The sequence below is a fragment of the Rhinoraja longicauda genome, chromosome 36 (genome assembly GCF_053455715.1).
Source record: "Rhinoraja longicauda isolate Sanriku21f chromosome 36, sRhiLon1.1, whole genome shotgun sequence".
Classification (NCBI taxonomy): Eukaryota; Metazoa; Chordata; class Chondrichthyes; order Rajiformes; family Arhynchobatidae; genus Rhinoraja; species Rhinoraja longicauda.
In genome coordinates, this window is record NC_135988.1 from 17572472 (window position 1) to 17593606 (window position 21135).

General features: G+C 46.8%; 2 protein-coding genes across 4 annotated transcripts in view; one reads left to right on the forward strand and one right to left on the reverse strand.

The window, feature by feature from the left end:
• Positions 1–1546: 1546 nt before the first annotated feature.
• vdac3 (voltage-dependent anion channel 3) lies at positions 1547–15336 on the forward strand. Its single transcript, XM_078429100.1, is given in 9 exon segments — positions 1547–1577; positions 1580–1612; positions 6174–6223; positions 8172–8324; positions 10888–10940; positions 11592–11819; positions 12910–13060; positions 13727–13784; positions 14839–15336. Coding segments are annotated over 9 exon segments (849 nt in total). The 3' UTR covers positions 14931–15336.
• Positions 15337–16524: 1188 nt separating this feature from the next.
• The window catches only part of LOC144610290 (cGMP-dependent protein kinase 1-like), a 55076-nt gene continuing 50465 nt past the window's right edge, over positions 16525–21135 (reverse strand). For 2 of the 3 annotated variants that reach the window (XM_078428881.1, XM_078428880.1), the window contains 2 exons: positions 19716–19782; positions 16525–18279 (listed from right to left, as the gene is read on the reverse strand). In XM_078428881.1, coding sequence (XP_078285007.1) covers positions 18076–18279; positions 19716–19782 — 271 coding nt within the window. In that variant the 3' untranslated portion in view covers positions 16525–18075. The remainder of the gene's footprint in view (positions 18280–19715; positions 19783–21135) is intronic. The other variant, XM_078428882.1, reaches the window with a different exon arrangement.

The window sequence follows — 21135 nt, forward strand, 5'->3', positions numbered from 1 at the left end:
CCTCCCATACCCCCATTCCCCTTCCCACCCCCCCATTCCCCCCCCTCTGCCTAACCTTAAACCCATGCCCTTTAGTCTTTGATATTTCCATACTGAGAAAAAGATTCTGACAGTCTACCCTATCTATATTTTACAAGCAGTCCCAGTACGAACCCTTAGGAACACCACAGCAACAAGCATGTAATCACTAAAATACCCCCCTGGCTCCGAATGCAAAGCCAGTTTTGGATCCATCTTACCAAATTGCTGTGCATCTGATGGCCCCTGATTTTTGGACTGGTCCTCCCCTTCCCAGTTCTCCCACTAGTCTTCCTGTCTCTGACTACATCCTATCTTTGTCCCGCCCCCCTCCCCTGACATCAGTCTGAAGAAGGGTCTCGACCCGAAACGTCAATTGACATGAGTGAAATTGTAGCCTGAATGTAAAATTGTTTCGGAGAGAAAGACTAAAATGATTATTGTTTTCATACTGGAGTCAGCTATATTGTTCCTTCCTGCTGTCATAAGGAGAAATGAGTATAAGGTTAGAAAGTGCGTGGCCTGAAGATTTGTATTCTGGTGGCACTGTGGAGCAGCAGGTAGAGCTGCTGATCATAACCTCAGGTACTGTCTGCATAGAATTTGCACCATTCTCCCTGTGACTGCGTGGATTTCCTATGGTTTCCCCACCCACCTCCCACATTCCCAATATAGACAATAGGTGCTGGAGTAGGCCATTCGGCCCTTCGAGCCAGCACCACCATTCAATGTGATCATGGCTGATCGTTCTCAATCAGTACCCCGTTCCTGCCTTCTCCCCATACCCCCTGACTCCGCTATCCTTAAGAGCTCTATCTTGCTCTCTCTTGAATGCATTCAGAGAATTGGCCTCCACTGCCTTCTGAGGCAGAGAATTCCACAGATTTGCAACTCTCTGAGTGAAAAAGTTTTTCCTCATCTCCGTTCTAAATGGCCTACCCCTTATTCTTAAACTGTGGCCCCTGGTTCTGGACTCCAGATGTGTGGGTTTGTAGGTTTATTGGCCTCTACATAAATTGCCCCAAGAATGTAGGGAGTTGATGCAAAAGTAGGAAAATATAGAATTAGTGTGAATGGGTGGTCAGTGTGGGACTAGGGGGGCCGAAGGGCCTGTTTCCGTGTTGTACCTTCCAAGCAATCAATCATTTGTCTAATTAATTTTCCTCCCTGTGGAACATTGATTCATACATCCTATTTTTTTTCCTTGGTTGAATCTTACTTTTCACTAGTTATCTTTTCTTTATAATCATGAGAGTTGTTGAATAGACTCGCACCGTTTAAAGCAGCCAGCGTCAGTCCCTGATACACTGGACCTAAACTAAAGCAGCTAACAGTACAACCTCAGTACAATCACTTGGTCACTGGGTGGAAACTGGTTAAAGTTTATTTAATTTGAACTCTGGAACCTGTTATGGCAAATGACAAACTCGCCAACAAACACGGTCTTGGGTTTGGGGAGAGTAAGACATTAAGTCTGAGTTTGTGTTGGATTTTTGTTGAATGGTTTTATCTCCTTTCCAAAGGCAGGATGGCTGTGCCACCTTCATACGTGGATCTTGGAAATCCAGCAGGGATCTCTTCAACAAAGGATATGGTCAGTATCTTTTTATCTGAGTAACGTCAGAACTGTTCCAAAGGTTATATAAGAGTTGAGTTATAAATGTCTTTGCAATTTGATTGGAGATTATCAATGCACCTCGAGAAGGTAAACACAAAATGCTGGAGTAACTCAGCGGGTCAGGCAGCATCTCTGGAGAGAAGGAATGGGTGACGTTTCGGGTCGAGACCCTTCTTCAGACTGATGTCAGGGGACGGGGTGGTCTCGATTTATACCAGCATCTGCAGTTTTTGTTTTCCTACACATCAATGCGCCTCATCAGCAAAGAAAATAAATTTATATATTTTTTTAATAAGGTTAGAATGTGCAAATGCCTCACATCTAATAAGCACTTGGTGATAACTGTTGCAGTAATGGTTTAGATTTAGATTTTTTTTAGATTTAGAGATACAGCGCGGAAACAGGCCCTTCGGCCCACCGGGTCCGCGCCGACCAGCGATCCCCGCACATTAACACTATCCTACACCCACTAGGGACAATTTTTACATTTTACCCAGTCAATTAACCTACAAACCTGCACGTCTTTGGAGTGTGGGCGGAAACCGAAGATCTCGGAGAAAACCCACGCAGGTCACGGAGAGAACGTACAAACTCCGTACAGACGGCGCCCGTAGTCAGGATCGAACCTGAGTCTCAGGCGCTGCATTCGCTGTAAGGCAGCAACTCTACCGCTGCGCCACCGTGCCGCCCATATGTTCATATGTTCTATTTGTATGGTAATGCATTCCTGCCCAACTCGTATTAATCCAGTGTTTTTGTAAATCAGCATCTGTTACACATATTCACACCCACCTCCAGCAGTGCCACACTTCCTTGCTTGTGCGCTGTAGTGTTAACCTAGATTGTTCGTAAGTCATCGGAGCAGAATTAGGCCATTCAGCCCATCGAGTCTACTCCGCTTTTCAATCGCGGCTGATCTACCTTTCCCTCTCAACCCCATTCTCCTGCCTTCTCCCCATAACCTTTGACACCCGTACTAATCAAGAATCTGTCAATCTCCACTTTAAAAATACCCCGTGACTTGGCCTCCACAGCTGTCTGTGGCAATGAATTCCACAGATTCTTCACCATTCCGACTAAGGAAATTCCTCCTCGTCCCCTTTCTAACGGTACGCAAGGATTGTGCGTTCAAATGACCAGAGATGGAATTGAACCGGTAACCTTCTGCTTCCTGTGTCAAAGAGAGACTTATGGTTGTACAGTAGGTTTCACACCCTTGAGGGCAGGCCGAAGCTATGTACAGCCAATGAAGTTATAGAGAGTCAGCCAACGTGGAAGCAGGTCTTTCAACCCACCAAGAAGTTAGAGGAAAAGATGGCTCCATAGCGTGGCCACCCTTTGCACGGTGGTTCTACAGAAGGATCTGCTATCATCCAATACAATCACTCTACTCTTTCAAATCTCTTTCACCTATTGTTCTCGAGTCTGGCTTGATTGTATTTGTGTGTAATATCTGATTTGATAGCATGGAAAACAAAGCCGTGTGGAAAGGAACTGCAGATGCTGGTATATACTGAAGATAGACACAAAGTGCTAGAGTAACTCGGTGGGACAGGCAGCATCTCTGGAGAAAAAAAGGATGGGTGCTGTTTTGGGTCGGGGTCCTTCTTCAGACTGTTCTTTAGACTCTTCTGAAGAAGGGTCCCGGCTCGAAACGTTACTCATCCTTTTGTTCTCGAGATGCTGCCTGACCCGCAGAGTTACTCCAGCACTTTGTGTCTATCTGTGAAAAACAAAGCTGTACTTTGGTACATGTGATTATAATGAACCTAATCCTATTCAAGGAAATTTGGATTTTTTAAATACTATCAAAAATTGACTTGTCATTTGTGTTTGTGGGATTTTCAGTTGAATTTGTAATCGTATGTGGTGTCCTGGAATAGAAAATAACGTGATAAATCAGCTGATTTCCAGTGATCTGTTCCTAGTTCACTTAACGTGGATTTGTGGCAGTGGTTTTCCCTCTCTCTTGCCAATGATTTCCAATTGACCTCAGTATTACCTGTGTTGAAGTGTCGATGGTCCTTTATTTGCAACCCTGCCCTCCTGAAATGCAGATAGAAAGTGGAGGCTGTCTGTGTTCACCACAATGGATCAACCACAATTTACAATAGCTTGTGATCACAATGAAGACGCTGCAAGTCCCTCTCTGCCTGGGCTGACACTGCCACCTCTTCTTTGTTCAAAAGATTAAGCTGGGGTGGGGTGGGGTGAGGTGGAGAATTGCTCCAAAATTTCAAGTAGTGAAGCATCTGATGTCTTCCAGACTGATCGTGGTTAGGGAGGGGGGGGGGGGGGGAGGAGGAGGGGGTGTTGGAAAATGTCTGCCTTACTGGCCAGACCCGGGTTGATTTCTCAGCCTTACTGGGACTTGCTCTCTCTGTATTCCCGCCACGGTTTGCTTCTGAGCGCAGGTACGGAGCTTTTTGTGAGGGGGAAGCTGCTGGAGCACTGGTCTAGAATGGAGGGTGAGTCTGGCGCTGATTGATATGAGCAGAAGCACTGGGAAAATACTTCACATTCATGTCAGGCCACGTGAGGCAGTCCAGTGTGTGTAATTGATTTTTGCTGGTGCCAATGGAACTGATGCAATCGCTCTTTATATAGTAACCGCAGCTATTTTTTGCAAGGAGCCCCTGACAGTGAAACTTGGTGTACGAGTCGATTTAAATGCTATCAAATAATTTCACGAGTAAATCCACTGGTATCCGCCTTTGCAGAGATTTGTGACTGATGTGAGCTGAGAAGAAATAAACGGGAAAGCCCAAGAGGTGCAAGAATTTAATTGGTGAATTAAATGGTGTAATAAACCATCAGCAGTTGTAATAAACATTGTCGCTGTGGAAAAGATAACTAACTACCTCAACATTACATTCCAAACTTAATATGTGTGGGGAGAGAGCAATTTTAAATTTAATTGATGCGATATGATGTTATCACTCATTCAAAATTGCCTTGAATGAAAGTGTGCGACTTTCTTGAATCGCCACACCTGGGTTTGGTTTGGATTTTCTATTATTGCTGCCTGGTGTACCAAGGTACAGTGACAAGCTGTGTCGGAAGGAACTGCAGATGCTTGTTTAAACCCAAGGTAGTCACAAAAAGCTGGAGTAACTCAGCAGGTCAGGCAGCATCCCTGGAGAAAAGGAATAGGTGTTTTGGGTCGAGACCCTTCTTCAGACTGGTGTTATGTCAAGACCCTTCTTCAGACTTGAGAAAGGTCCCAATCCGAGTTACATTGGTACACGGTGATTCACAAACCTGGTTGATGGGACGAAGCTGTTCTTGAACCCAGAGGTAACCAGTGGGGCCTTCTGCAGATCCCTTCTATGGTGGGTAGGTCATTACTGGGCAGTGTCCACCACCCTCTGCTGCCTCCTTTGATCCTGAGCGTTCAAGTTAATGAGCGAGGTTGTGAAGCAGGCGGGCAGCGTGCTCTCCGCTGTACACCTGTGGAAGTTCGATAGAGCACTCGGCCACCTGTCGACAGTCCTCAAACCTCTGAGGAAATGGAGGTGTGGTTGGGCTTTCTTTTCGATGGAGTAATAATTAGTTGAAAGTACTCCTTAATACCACCACTTATGTACTTGTCACCCTCTGCACCTGCACTTTTATCTTTAAGTACAATGGTTGAGGGTTTTTTTAATATTTCAAACCATGCTGGATTTAATTTCTGGAATTTTTTGGATTACCTTGTAGTTAAAAATATTCCGCATTTTCCTCTGAAGCCCTGTACAATATTAGCAGTACCAGTCATCCCTGGCTAACCAAAGTTCGATTTATGGACTCCTCTAAACGTGACTAACCTCGCATGATATTAAATTCAAAGGTTGCTGCCTTACAGCGCCAGAGACCTGGGTGTTGTCTATATGGAGTTTGCACATTTTCTCTGTGAGCGATTGTGTTTTCACCGGGTGCTCCAGTTTTCTCCCGCACTCCAGAAGTGCAGGTTTGTAGGTTAATTGGCTTCCGTAAAGTGTCCCTAGTGTGTAGGATGGAACTAGTCTGCAGGAGTGCTGATTGGTGCGGACTCTTTTGGGCAAAAGAGCATGTTTCCACTCTGTAAGAAAATAACTGCAGATGCTGGTACAAATCGAAGGTATTTATTTCACAAAATGCTGGAGCAACTTAGCAGGTCAGGCAGCATCTCAGGAGAGAAGGAATGGGTGACGTTTTGGGTCAAGACCCTTCTGAAGAAGGGTCTCCCATTCCTTCTCTCCTGAGATGCTGCCTGACCTGCTGAGTTACTCCAGCATTTTGTGAAATAAATGTTTCCACTCTGTACCTCTAAATTAAACTAATTTCCCCTCCCTGTCTCCACTTTTCGTGATTGTTCTTTCTCTTTGGTCGTGCGGGATTTTGATGCCATTCACTGCAACGCCATTGGGGTGTCGTTACTGTATTGAGACATTTTTTTAGCATTTTCCGACATGGACAAAATTGACTCGGGACTGTCTGTGACACCAGAATCCATTCATTGCGACAGGTCGGGTAGTGGTGCTGCCCACACTGAAGTGCTCTTGTTCTCTTTCATTAGGGTTCGGTTTAGTGAAGCTGGATCTCAAGACCAAATCATCCAGTGGAGTGGTGAGTGTTAACAGAAAAACACTAAGTTGGGACGTCTGTTTCTGATGGCAAAGCCGACAGCCTTTCACAATAAGATGTTGGGTTGCTGGGAAGGGCGGCAATATCTGCAGGGAAACATAGGAATAATTAGCATGACTTCAGATCACAACTGCACAAATCTCGAGCTGATCAGAAAACAGCTTTGAGAACGTCCTGGGCAGGAAGTGAATGAGAGAGTTATGATTATTAAATGCAGCCATTTGTGAGACTTTGAGATGCAGCGGACTGCTTTAATATTTGTGCATTAACATTGTTACATTTGGAGCAAATTGAACTGGTTTGGATTATGTTTTTAGTTTGTTCATTAACTGAATCTGAATTAACCTCAGTAAACTTTGTGAATTGGTCTTCTACAGATGCCTTTCCTGATGTTCTGTCTCTTACTCTCAACTCTTTTATTAGCCTTTCACAATAAGCTGTTAGGTTATCGAAGTTCGACCACGAGTCTCAGTGCTGGAGCCACTGCATTCTAAGGATAGGTTGAGCTAGGTGGATGGGAATTGCTGACTTTTACTCTGCCGTCTGTTGTCTGCCACAATTGATCTTGCAGCCAACTTCTAACATACTTTTTTCCCCTCTTTGCTTTGCCTCTCTTGCTGCCTGACCCTGTGTGTGCTGGATTCTGCAACCAGATGGTAAGAAAGTGTTGCTGAATCCATACGTGTCCTCTCATCTTTGCCTCCCTATCTTCCCCTTTTGACATTTGACAAACGCAGTGCTTGGATCTGAAGAATATTTGATTTATTTCTTCTGATGCAACCAAGGTTGTGACTTCCTGCCCTGCTGCTTGCCATGCTGAAGTCCCGGTGTTATGTGCTGCATAATTGTGGGGTGAGCTGAGGCAACAAGGTGTGCAGAGGCAACATATAACAAATTATTCTCCACATTAGCCTTTGTGGTCATTTCTTCTTTCTACTCCTGTCTGGAGGAAAGTACAGAAGCTTGACAGCACGCACCACTAGACTCAGGGGCAGCTTCTTCCCCTCTGTTATCACACTTCTGAATGCTCCTTCCATAAGCCAGGGTACTGTCTGATTCTCCTCTACCCTTGTGGCTAAATGGATCGGGGGGTATGGAGAGAAGGCAGGTACAGGATACTGAGTTGGATGATCAGCCATGATCATATTGAATGGCGGTGCAGGCTCGAAGGGCCGAATGGCCTACTCCTGCACCTATTTTCTATGTTTCTACCCCATTGTGGACATTGGACTTTGTCAATGGGACTGATGCACGAACATTCTGACACCTATATTCTGCACTCTATCTGCCCCATTGCTCTATCTATTGCACTTTAGTTTATTCTGATTGTATTCATGTCTGATCTGTTTGGATAGAGTGCAAAACTTCGGTACACATGACAATAATAATAAGCCTAAACCCAAGCATTATGCATCAGGTGAAACTTGTTTTCCAGAGGGGAAAGAAATAAGTATCAAAGTGCTTCCTGAAAATATTGTTTCTCAGGCTGTGGAGCGGCAGCGTTACTAGCTGCGTAACTGCACCCTAGTTTCTCCGTCTCTCTGCATCTGTTCACAGGCTCTTTGTTCGCCTTCCCCACCCTTCACGGGTGCCGTGTACCCTCACGTCCTCCCCTCCCTCCCCTGCCCACTACACAATGCACTTTATGTGAAGAGTAGCCAATTGATCAAGAGACTGGAGGAGTTGATGCAAATGGAGCTGTGCATAAGATCCCTGCCAAGCACACATGCTGTGTGTTAGCTGCTCTTTACTGAAAACCTGATTCCTGCCTTCTGCAGTCTTTAATTTCCCGCAACAAAATTGTGGAAGAAATAATGGAGTTGTAATTAATTGTATTTTACTATGTCAGAAAGCAACTTGATAAATCTGCACCACAAATCTATTGGCCCCAGCAGTGGGAAGGAAGGTTTTGAAATGTTTCCTCTTTTAGGAGTTTACGACCTCTGGGACTTCAAACACTGACTCGGGCAAGGCGACAGGCAGCCTGGAAACGAAGTACAAAATGAAGGACTACGGCGTCACCTTCACTGAGAAGTGGACGACAGAAAACATCGTGGCTGCGGAGATCAGCATCGAAGACCAGGTGTGTAGCACAAACACAGGCGTCACGGGAACGGGAGGCTACAAAGATTTGCATGCAGGAAACAAATTATTAACACGGTGTTAATTGTAAATCGTCCTGTGCAGTGTTAGCTGAATCGACCCAAGATTGAAATGAACCAGGGGCCACAGTTTAAGAATAAGGGGTAGGCCATTTGGAACGGAGATGAGGAAAAACTTTTTCAGTCAGAGAGTTGTGAATCTGTGGAATTCTCTGCCTCAGAAGGCAGTGGAGGCCAATTCTCTGGATGCTTTCAAGAGAGAACTAGATAGAGCTCTTAAAGATAGCGGAGTCGGGGGGCATGGGGTGAAGGCAGGTACTGATTGTGAATGATCAGCCATGATCACATTGAATGGCGGTGTTGGCTCGAAGGGCCGAATGGCCTACACCTGCTCCTATTGCCTATTGAACTCCAGGCAATTCAAGCAAATTCTTTTTAAAATCTTGATTGTATGGATGCAGTGCTGTCTGACGTATACCACAGGATATGTCGAGCTATGCCTTGCATGATTTCAATTACTGATGGTGAATGGACTGCATGTTTGTATTCACAGTCCCTGACCTAAAGACAATCGGCGTGGGTAAAGTTGCGTTACTAAAATTGTCTAGGAAAAAAAACTACAGGTGCTGGTATAAATCGAAGGTAGACACAAAATGCTGGAGTAACTCAGTGGGTCAGGCAGCACCTCGGTAGAGGAGGAGTGTGACGTTTTGGGTCGAGACCCTTCTTCAGATTGATGTCAGGGAAGGGGGCGGTTCCCGCCCCCCCCCCCGACATCAATCTGAAGAAGGGTCACGACCCAAAACGTCACCCATTCCTCCTCTCCCGAAATGCTGCCTGACCCGCTGAGTTACTCCAGCATTTTGTGTCTTCCTTCACTAAAATTGTCTTATTGATTGAGTGAAAGATACAGCTTGGAAACAGGCCCTTCGGCCCACCGAATCCATGCCAGCCATCGATCACTCACTCACACAGACATCACACTATGTCGGGATGGAACCTGGGTCTCTGGCGCAGTGAAGGAGCGGCTCTACCTGCTGCGCCACTCCGCCGCACTGTTCGAAGTTATGGTTTTCTTATCCCCTGCCCGAGAGAGATTTCGGATTCCTTTGTGAAATGAAACGTCAGCAATATTTCCAGTGCAGGGGCTCAGTACCCTGATCATTACTGCATGATCTGTGTGTCCTAGTGCATCAGTCACTGAAAGGAAGCATGCAGGTACAGCAGGCAGTGAAGAAAGCCAATGGAATGTTGGCCTTCATAACAAGAGGAGTTGAGTATAGGAGCAAAGAGGTCCTTCTGCAGTTGTACAGGGCCCTAGTGAGACCGCACCTGGAGTACTGTGTGCAGTTTTGGTCTCAAAATTTGAGGAAGGATATTCTTTCGCTGTTTACTAGGTTAATTCCCGGAATGGCGGCACTGTCATATGTTGATAGACTGGAGCGACTAGGCTTGTATACACTGGAATTTAGAAGGATAAGAGGGGATCTTATCGAAACGTATAAGATTATTATGGGGTTGGACACGTTAGAGGCAGGAAACATGTTCCCAATGTTGGGGGAGTCCAGAACCAGGGGCCACAGTTTAAGAATAAGGGGTAGGCCATTTAGAACAGAGATGAGGAAAAACTTTTTCAGTCAGAGAGTTGTGAATCTGTGGAATTCTCTGCCTCAGAGGGCAGTGGAGGCCAATTCTCTGAATACATTCAAGAGAGAGCTAGATAGAGCTCTTAAGGATAGTGGAGTCAGGGGGTATGGGGGGAAGGCAGGAACGGGTTACTGATTGAGAATGATCAGCCATGATCACATTGAATGGCGGTGCTGGCTCGAAGGGCCGAATGGCTTACTCCTGCACCTATTGTCTATTGAAGGTAGGCACAAAATGCTGGAGTAACTCAGCGGGACGGGCAGCATCTCTGGGGAGAAGTAATGGGTGACGTTTCGGGTCGGGACCCTTCTTCAGAAACGGTCTCGACCCGAAACGTCACCCATTCCTTCTCTCCAGAGACGCTGCCCGTCCCGCTGAGATACTCCAGCATTTTGTGCCTACCTTCGATTTAAAACAGCACCTGCAGTAATCGCAACAAATAAAAATAAAATTAACTCGCTATCACCCACCTCCCAGTGGCTCTGCTCCTTTCCCTCCCTTCATGCACTCGTCTCCATACCCTGAGTCCCACATTTCCCTTCTACCTCCCCTCTTTCCCCCCTCCACGTCCCCACCCACCTCTTCCCCCCCTCGCAGATTCACACATCATTCCTCCGCTTCTCTCCTTCTCCGACACCCCTTTGCCACATCTTCACCTCCAACCATTGTCACTAGCTCCACCCATCTACCAATCAACCTTTCTCCCCCCCCAGCCCGATCCACTTATCACTTGCCAGCTTTTGTCTCGACTCTCGCCCCTCTATTCTGTTTTCTCCCTTCCACTACAACCAGCATTAAGAAGGGTCCCGACACGAAACGTTGTCTGTCATTGTCTCACAGATACTGTGTGACTCGCTGAGATCCTCCAGCACTAACTCCGGTTTGCTTTTTCCACAGCTTGCTAAAGGACTGAAGTTGACCTTCGACACCACATTTGTACCAAACACAGGGTAAAGCTCATACTATTTGATCGGTGTGGGAGGGGGGGGGGGGGGGGGTGGATAAGAATGTCATTCTTATCAATGAGTTCCACCTTATGGTGTACATTTCCCAAAAGGTTGTTGTACCGAACCTCACAGAAGCGAATGTAAGGTGGCGAATTGAGAACAAACTTATCGACTCTGCCTCCCATTCTCCAAACCCCATTACACAAAAAAGAGCTGGTGATGTAATTGTGTTCATAGGTTCATAAGTGATAGGAGCAGCATTAGGCCATTCGGCCCATCAAGTCTACGCCGCCATTCAATCATGGCTGATCTATCTCTCCCTCCTAACCCCATTCTCCTGCCTTCTCCCCATAAACCCCTGACACCCGTACTAATCGAGTACGGTGAAGAATATATTTTCTGACAAATTATTCACCAGCAGAAGCAGACACTCCTGCAGAACGCAGTGGAAAATTAAACTGAATTTGATGCATTAAGAGAGTCTTTCTACATTGGTAATGCTTCAATTTGGTGTTTGCCTTTTAATTTGCTGGTGGGCTGGAAGTGACTGTGAAACACCACGTAATTAGAGATTGAGAACCTCGTTTGTGACTTTGCATTTGCACCAGCTCTACCATACATTAGAAATAATCTGGACTTGTGCTTTGCCTGCAGAAAGAAGAGTGGGAAGCTGAAGACTGCCTACAAGCGAGACTTCATTAACTTGGGTTGTGATGTTGACTTTGACTTCGCTGGCCCCACCATCTACAGCGCGGCGGTCTTTGGGTACGAAGGCTGGATCATCGGGCACCAAATGGCCTTTGACACTGCCAAATCCAAGCTGGCACAGAACAACTTCTCCTTGGGGTACCGGGCTGGCGATTTCCAGTTGCATACCCATGTGTAAGTACACCTGAGAATCGAGACCGCTTACGTTCACGGTTCAGTTTCTCCGCTGAACCTTGGGTTGAAGAAGAACATGTCATTTGGTCTGCTCAATCACTCTGCTGTAGCAAATTGAGGTGCTGCTCTATGTACCAGGGAGGTTTTCTGAGATATCAATTGCATGTCTTCCTACCAGGATATAGACACAATGCTGGAGTAATTCAGTGGGCCAGGCAGCATCTCTGGAGAAGGCTCTCGACCCGAAATGTCACCCATTCCTTCTCTCCAGAGATGTTGCCTGCCTCTTCCTGAAACATCACCCATTCCATCTCGCTGGAGATGCTGCCTGTCCCGTTGAGTTACACCAGCACTGTGTCTATCTTTGGTGTAAAGCAGCATCTGCAGTTCCTTCCTGCACATTCCTAGCAGGATACACGTATTCAGCAATATAGCTGAAGCAGCCTTTTGTGGCTTCCAGTAATGTGAGGCCAGTGGGCAGTGAAGATCAAAACTAGTGGTTCCATCAGATTCTGTAGAGGACGGGTCCTGTTTGGTATGGCTGGAGGCGGTGAGGACTTAATGGCGGGACTGTCATATGTTGAAAGACTGGATTCACTAGGCTTGTATACACTGGAATTTAGAAGGATGAGAGGAGATCTTATCGAAACGTATAAGATTATTAAGGGGTTGGACACGTTAGAGGCAGGAAACATGTTCCCAATGTTGGGGGGAGTCCAGAACAAGGGGCCACAGTTTAAGAATAAGGGGTAGGGCATTTAGAACTGAGATGTGAGTCAGAGAGTCGTGAATCTGTGGAATTCTCTGCCTCAGAAGGCAGTGGAGGCCAATTCAAGAGAGAGCTAGATAGAGCTCTTAAGGATAGCGGAGTCAGGGGGTATGGGGAGAAGGCAGGAACGGGGTACTGATTGAGAATGATCAGCCATGATCACATTGAATAGCGGTGCTGGCTCGAAGGGCCGAATGGCCTCCTCCTGCACCTATTGTCTATTAATCCATAGGAGACTAAAGACTTGCTGGACATCTGGAATTGCTGCTAAGACAATGGTGCTGCTCAATTAGACTTCCTTTCCTCCATTTTGTGTCTCAGGAATGACGGCGCCGAGTTTGGCGGCTCCATTTACCAGAAAGTGAACGACAAGGTGGAGACAGCGGTCAACCTAGCGTGGACTGCCGGCAGCAACAACACCCGCTTTGGCATTGCCACCAAGTACCAGATAGACAAGGATGCCTATGTGTCAGTGAGTAACGCTGGTGGACATTCATATCCCCCAAAATAGATTAGAACACAGACCGAGAACAAAGTGTTGGCTCTAACTTTAAAGTGGGTTCTCTAGTGGGTGGGAGAAATTAGCAGGGGGAGAACGCGTACAATTATGGACAAATACCACGCGGAATTAGACTAATTTAGCAATCTTTCAAAGAGAAGGTTAAGGATAATGGAAAGAATGGCTGCCTGGGATTATATAATTCAGCGGTTCGAGGTTTAACACTGGTGCAGCGAAATTAAACGGTGATTTAAAAATATACAAAAATAAAAGGAAAATGGGAAAATACTTTTTCACCCAGAGAGTTGTGAATTTGTGGAATTCTCTGCCACAGACGGCAGTGGAGGCCAATTCACTGGATGTATCCAAGAGAGAGTTAGATATAGTTCTTAGGGCTAACGGAATCAAGGGGTATGGGGAGAAGGAAGGCACAGGTTACTTATTGTGGATGATCAGCCATGATCACAATGAATGGCGGTGCAGGCTCGAAGGGCCAAATGGCCTCCTCCTGCACCTATTTTCTATGTTTCTATGGATATGGGGAAATTTGTTTTCCTGATCATAGTATCTCTCTCGCTCGCTCTCTCTCACTGTGACTGTTCTCCGCATTTGTTTGAATATTTATTTGCTGTGTTTCAGGCCAAAGTGAACAACTCGACCCTGATTGGACTGGGATACACTCACACCCTCAGACCAGGTTCGTGCACATCCCCATCTTAGCTCCGTCGCTTTGAAATACCTTTCGTTGGTCAAGTAGATCTGTGCTCTCTTCCGGTGACAATGGTGACAGCTCGTGCCGTGATTGCCGACAGCTTTTATACAGGCCTGCTCGGCTGGAAACCCATCGCAAACCGAAAATATCGTACGTCGAAATGCACTGAATACGCGTGATCACGTGGCCGTAAGCGAGCGGCGACTCGCCACGGGTCACTGCCGTTTGCACCATCGCAAAATCGAAATATCGCAAGTCGTAGCGTCGTAAACCGGGGAGCAGCTGTATTAGAAGAAAGGGGGGTGGTTTATACAGCCTGGAGTGGCGTTTACACGTTCCCCCGTGACCACGTGGGCTTCCTCCTGGTTGAAAGGCGGAGGACACTTAATTGGCCGAATGGCCTACTTCTGCTCCTATCACATGACCTTCGGCCCACTGGGTCCATACTAACCAGCAATCACCCGCTCACACTAGTTCTATGTCACCCTACATTTTCATCCACTCCTGATACACTAGGAGCAATTTAACAGACCAACTTTCCTACAAATTCGCGTGTCTTTGGGATGTGGGAGGTAACCAGGGTGAATGTGCAAACTCCACACAGACAGCACCCAAGGATCGAGCCCGGGTTTTAATTTTAGAGATAGAGCATGGAAACAGGCCCTTCGGCCCACCGAGTCCATGCCAAACATTGATCACCCGTTCACACTAGTTATCCCACTAAACACTCGGGGCATTTTACAGAGGGCCAATTAACCTACAGAACTGCACGTCATTGGGATGTGTGAGGAAACCGGAGCACCTGGAGGAAACCCACGCGGTCACAGGGAGAACGTGCAAACTCCACACAGACAGCACCCAGGGATCGAACCTGGGTCTCTGCGGCATGAGACACTAGTTCTGCAAGCTGCCCAACTGCGTCACTCACAGAGCTATTAGTCCCACGAAGGGATCCTTGGAGAATGTGGGTGCGCGGGCGTGAAGGGCCATTATACCTGCTGACCCTCCCTCCATTCCCCCCCCTCCCCTCCCTCCACAGGTGTGAAGTTGACACTCTCCGGGCTGATCGATGCGAAGAACATTCACGCAGGTGGTCACAAGGTTGGTATTGGCTTTGAGCTGGAAGCATAATGGAGAAGAGAATCAAAGCAACTTCAGATTAGCTGCTATCATATTAAAAATCTCTGAAGAGAAAATGACCTTCCACAGACAAGGCACAGAAGAATTATGAGAATATTTGGCCATATTGTCGGATGTTTACTCTGCTGAGCTCACTCTTCCACTGTCAACGGGAAGCGAGGATCACAGTCCTTGGTACTGGATCGGTTTCCCAGGCAACAGCATCTGGGGGCTATCATGCCAATATTCTCATTCTGAATTATCTCCCAAAATGTCAGCTTTGTATCAAACGTACACTATAATTACAACCAATAATTTATCCTCCTTTTTTTCCCCCTCTGTATGTGGTAAAGTGCTCCATGACCATTTTTGAATCACTGTGGTGTATTAGACATTTAAAATAAAATAAAAAGAAGTAATTGACTTTCTTGGTCGTTGTCTTATCGGAGACTCCGTGAGTCGTTCTGTTGCCGAGCTCCAGGGCTGGGAGATCGTCAAACCATGCACTGGTGCTGCAAGTAGTCACGTGCAGTTATAGCAGCCAAGTTCCATCGCCACCAGTGTGCTGCATGTTTTGTGCTTTGCTGTACACACAGATGTAGCAGTGAACCCCCCCTTGGCAGAAGATAGCCACATATAGGAAGTGCTGGCTCTGGAGAGGGTCCAGAGGAGGTTTACAAGAACGATCCCAGGAAACAGTAGGTTAACCTATGATGAGCGTTTGTCGGCACTGGGCCTGTACTCGCTGGAGTTTAGAAGAATGAGGGGGATCCTCATTGAGACGTACAGAATAGTGAAAGGCTTGGATAGAGTGGATGTGGAGAGGATGTTTCCACCAGTGGGAGAGTCTAGGACCAGAGGTCACAGCCTCAGAATTAAAGGACGTTCTTTTAGGAAGGAGACGAGGAGAAATTCCTTTAGTCAGAGGGTGGTGAATCTGTGGGATTCTTTGCCACAGACGGCTGTGGAGGCCACCAGTCAGTGGATATTTTTAAGGCAGAGATAGATAGATTCTTGATTGGTGCGGGTGTCAGGGGTTATGGGGAGAAGGCAGGAGAATGGGGTTAGGAGGGAGAGATAGATCAGCCATGATTGAATGGTGGAGTAGACTTAATGGGTCGAATAGCCTAATTCTACTCGTATCACTTATGACCTTATACTGGCTTTGCTCTGTGGGGGACATATTCAGCCAGGCTATTGGTGATCATAGAGACCATAGACCATGATTGAAGATAGACACAAAATGCTGGAGTAACTCAGTGGGACAGGCCGCATCTCTGGAGAGAAGGAATGGGTGACTTTTCGGGTCGAGACCCTTCTTCAGACTGGATAAAGTTAGATTTCATGTCTTAAATGGAAATGTTTAATCGGATAATGAAGGAATTACTCGGTAGTTACTGAGCTGAGAAATTATTCTGATGATTAACTTTTCAGACAGATAATCATTTGTTGTGGACTTTTGACTGCTCGATCGAGCTTAAAAACTTGCAGTAATTTTACACAAAGTAGGAAAGCCTCTACCCCAATCCACAGCGACTTGAAAGCCTATTTAAAAAAAAAAAATGGTTAAAATAAAAACTGCAGACACTGAACATTTTTAGTCCATTTATAGTAAAAAGTTAGAATATGCTGGAAACACTCAGCGGGTCAGGCAGCATCTGTAGCCAGAGAAACACAATGTTCTGATGTTTTCAGCACATTGAGAAGAGCAGGTACACAATAAGAAATAAATTGGTTTTACAAGAGACAAATTTATATGTGCCAAATCCAGAAGGGAGTGGAGTTTTAGTGGAGATACAGAGAGCCAACTTGCCCTTCGACCCACCGAGTCCACGCCGACCGGCGTTCACTCGTACACCAGTTCTACCCGACACACCAGGGACAATTTACAGAAGCCAATTATCCTGCAAACCCGCACGTCTTTGGAATGAGGGCGGAAACCAAAGCACCTGGAGAAAACCCACGAGGTCACAGGGAGAACGTTTAAACTCCACGTAGACAGCGCCCGAGGTCAGGATTGAACCTGGGTCCCGGGCGCTGTGAGGCAGCAACTCTACCGCTGAATCACTGGCTCTACCCTGTGGACCTTTGTACTCGTGACCTTGAACCCAACACACTCTAGCCTGGTTTTGATTTTAAAAGGCAGAAATCTGCAATAAAATCATAAAATGCAAAAGTTACGGGGGGAGAAGACAGGAGAATGGAGTTGAGAGGGAAAGATAGATCAGCCATGATTAAATGGCGGAGTAGACTCGATGGGCCGAATGGCCTAATTCTGCTCCGATGACCCATGAACATTTGCTTGCCCCGTGCAGGTTCATTGGGACTGCAGTTGCCCTCACTGAGCTCACTTAGATTTAAGAGACTTTTGGATAGGTGCGTGGATTGCAAAGAAAGGAGGATAGGGGCCATGTGCAGGCAGGGGAGATTAGTGTAACTTGGCATCATGTTCAGCACAGACATTGTGGCCTGACGGGCGCCCAACACCCTGTCTGTCGCCGGTTTGTGGTTTGTCCCTCCTCGGACCACTGTCGGTAGGTACTCACCACTGCTGACCGGGAGCACCCCACAAGCCTTGCCGTTTCAGAGATGCTCTGACCCAGTCGTCTGGCCAGAACAATTTGGCCCGTGTCAAAGTCACTCAGGCCTTTACCCCTGCCCATTTCTCCTGCATCCAACACATCAACTTCAAGAACTGACTGTTCACTTGCTGCCTAATATATTCCACCCCTTGACAGGTGCCATTGTAACAAGATAATCAATGTTATTCACTTCACTTGTCAGTGGTCATAATATTTTGGCTGATCGGTGTATAATACCCCAAAACAGGCATTGCTGATTTGGATTCTAGGCTAATAAGAGATTAAAGCAGATTTGTACGAGTTTTCCAATGAAATAAATAGGAGCAGCTTGTAAGTGTCTAGCACGCGGCCTACCTGTGATCTTTCCCTTTATTTATATGCAGCCATGCAGTTTTAACGGGCACCTATCCTAGCTGCAGATTATGTTCTTTCTCTCTTCAAACATCGTATTGTCCAGGTTGATGCGTGGACTCCACATTAGGGACTTTGAGTCTTGTGTCTGCTCTGCTGAAATAGTCGCCATCTTCCACTCTCCGTGTCCACAGCACATCAGCTTCAGAGAGCAGGGAGCAGAATTAAAAGTCAGCATCCCAGCCCGAGTTCTCGTCTGGAGGTTCCTCCTCTGTGTCCTGGGGGAAGGTGTCGAAGTTGCTGGTGTCCAGGGGCCCATTCACCTGGAAAGGACAGGCACACATTTTATAGAGACACGAGGGGTCGCAGCTGCTGGAATCTCGAGCACGAAACAAAGTGCTGGAAGAACTCTGCCGGTCAGGCGGCATCTGTGGAGGGAATTGGACAGATGACAATTCGGGTCACGACTCTTCTTCAGACTGAACTGTGAAGAAGTTCTCCTCCTACCTCCGAGTCCATTCCCTCCACAGATGCTGCCCGACCATCTGAATTCCTCCAGCACTTTGTTTTTTGTTCAACCTTTAGAGCTATCCATCGAATGAATCAACCCCAAAATGCCATCTGCCCATTCCCTGCTTGAGCGGCACGGTGGCGCAGCGGTAGAGTTGCTGCCTTGCAGCGCCAGAGACCCGGGATCGATCCCGACTACGGGTGCTGTCTGTATGGAGTTTGCACGTTCTCCCCGTGACCTGCGTGGGTTTACTCCGAGATCTTCAGTTTCCTCCCACACTCCAAAGACGTGCAGATATGTAGGTTAATTGGCTTGGTAAATGTAAAAATTGTCCCTAGTGTGTGTAGGATAGTGTTAATATGCGGAGATCGCTGGTCGGCACGGACCCGGTGGGCCGAAGGGCCTGTTTCCGCGCTGTGTCTCTAAACTAAAGACACGCGGGTTTGTGGGATAATTGGCTTCTGTAAATTGCAGGGAGTGGATGAGAATGTGGGATAACTTAGAACTTAGTGTGATCGTTGGTGGACTTGGGCTAAATCAAGGTTCAGAAGAAGCGACCCTTCAATGTGGTCACTGTTTAGAGATTTAGAGTTTAGTTTGGAGATATAACATGGAAAAACAACTCTTTGGTCCATTGAGTCCTTGTTGACCATCGAGCGCCTGTTCACACTGGTTCCGTTACCCAACGTTCTCCTCCACTCGACACACTGGGCGCAATGTTCAGAGGACAATTAACCCACTAACCCGCACGTTTTTGAGAGGTGGGAGGAAACCCCTGGAGCACCCGGGCCAAACCCACATGGAGAAGGGATGTGAATCCAGGGTTGGCGGAACTCCAAGTTAGATCAAATAGAAATGTTCACCTGTCAACACTTGCTGCAGTGAATAACTGAGAGAAACAATGCTTCAAATGTTTCCAAAGGCGGGGTACAATGGAGCAGTGGTCTACCAGTTGCCTTACAGCGCCAGAGACCCGAGTTCGATTCTGACTATATACATAGAAACATAGAAAATAGGTGCAGGAGGAGGCCATTCGACCCTTCGAGCCTGCACCGCCATTCAACATGATCATGGCTGATCATCCAGCTCAGTAACCTGTACCTGCCTTCTCTCCATACCCCTGTGACTGCGTAGGTTTTCTTGGGAGGGGTCTCCAGTTTCCTTCCACACTCCAAAGACATGCAGGTTTGTAGGTTAATTGCAAATTGTAGGTTCTGTAAATTGTCCCTAGTGTGCGGGACAGAACGGGTGATCGCTGGTCGGCACAGACCCGTTGGGCTGAATGGCCTGTTTACCACACTGCACCTCTAAACACAATGTAACGTGTAATCGAGAAAGTGTGAGCTCACTTACACTTTGAAGAATAGGTGGAGTGAGCGTTCCTTTCCTGAGACCATCAAAGTTGAAGCCTTCAAACCACCTGGAACAGAAGAAACAGACAATGGTTGTACTATAACATTGTATTACATAGAGAGGGATGGGTGGCTGCAATGCACTGCCTGGGTTAGTGGTGGAAGTATACGATAGAGGCTTTTAGATAGTTTAGTTTAGAGATACAGCGCGGAAACAGGCCCTTTCGGCCCACCGGGTCCGCGCCGACCAGCGATCCCCGCACATTAACACTATCCTACACCCACTAGGGACAATTTTTACATTTACACCGAGCCAATTAACCTACAAACCTGTACGTCTTTGGAGTGTGGGAGGAAACTGAAGATCTCAGAGAAAACCCACGCAGGTCTCGGGGAGAACGTACAAACTCCGTACAGACTCAGGAACAGCTCTTCATCCCCAGGGCCATTGCTGCTATGAACCGGTCCTGCTGAGCCGGATGGTCACATCGCACAGTGAACCGGCACAGATCTACTTGCACTTTATTCTGTTATAAAACTGTTCCAAATTTGTTTCATTGGGTTGTTTAAATTAATACTGACTAGCTAATTCATTTATTGCATCGTATGGAAGGCGCATTCCCAATCTCGTTGTACCCCTGTACAATGACAATAAATATATATATATATATATATTTTTAATTTTTTTTATTTTTTCAATAGGTGCAGGAGTAGGCCATTCGGCCCTTCGAGCCAGCACCGCCATTCAATGTGATCATGGCTGATCATTCTCAATCAGTACCCCGTTCCTGCCTTCTCCCCATACCCCCTGACTCCGCTATCCTTAAGAGCTCTATCTAGCTCTCTCTTGAATGTATTCAGAGAATTGGCCTCCACTGCCCTCTGAGGCAGAGAACTCCACAGATTCACAACTCTCTGACTGAAAAAGTTTTTCCTCATCTCCGTTCTAAATGGCCTACCCCTTATTCTTAAACTGTGGCCCCTGGTTCTGGACTCCCCCAACATTGGGAACATGTTTCCTGCCTCTAATGTGTCCAACCCCTTAATAATTGTATTGTATTGTATTGACAGCACCCGTAGTCGGGATCGAACCGGGGTCTCCGGCGCTGCATTCGCTTTAAGGCAGCAACTCTACCGCTGCGCCACCGTGACCGCCCACCCCTGGTACATGGGCACAGGGCATAGAGGGATATGTTTAAAATGGCATGATTGTCTGACATGGCTAGTGTGGGCCTGTGCTGCACCATTTTACACAAGTAGCACGCAGGATGAGAGAGCTGGCTAGTTGGGCTGGGAGCTGAAGCCAACATCTGATAAAAGAATCAATATCCAGTCACTGATTCAGTAATACACCCACTGAGAATGAAAACAACCTCAGCCATCTTAGTCAACCTCAGCCATCAGCTTTTCAGTTTAGTTTA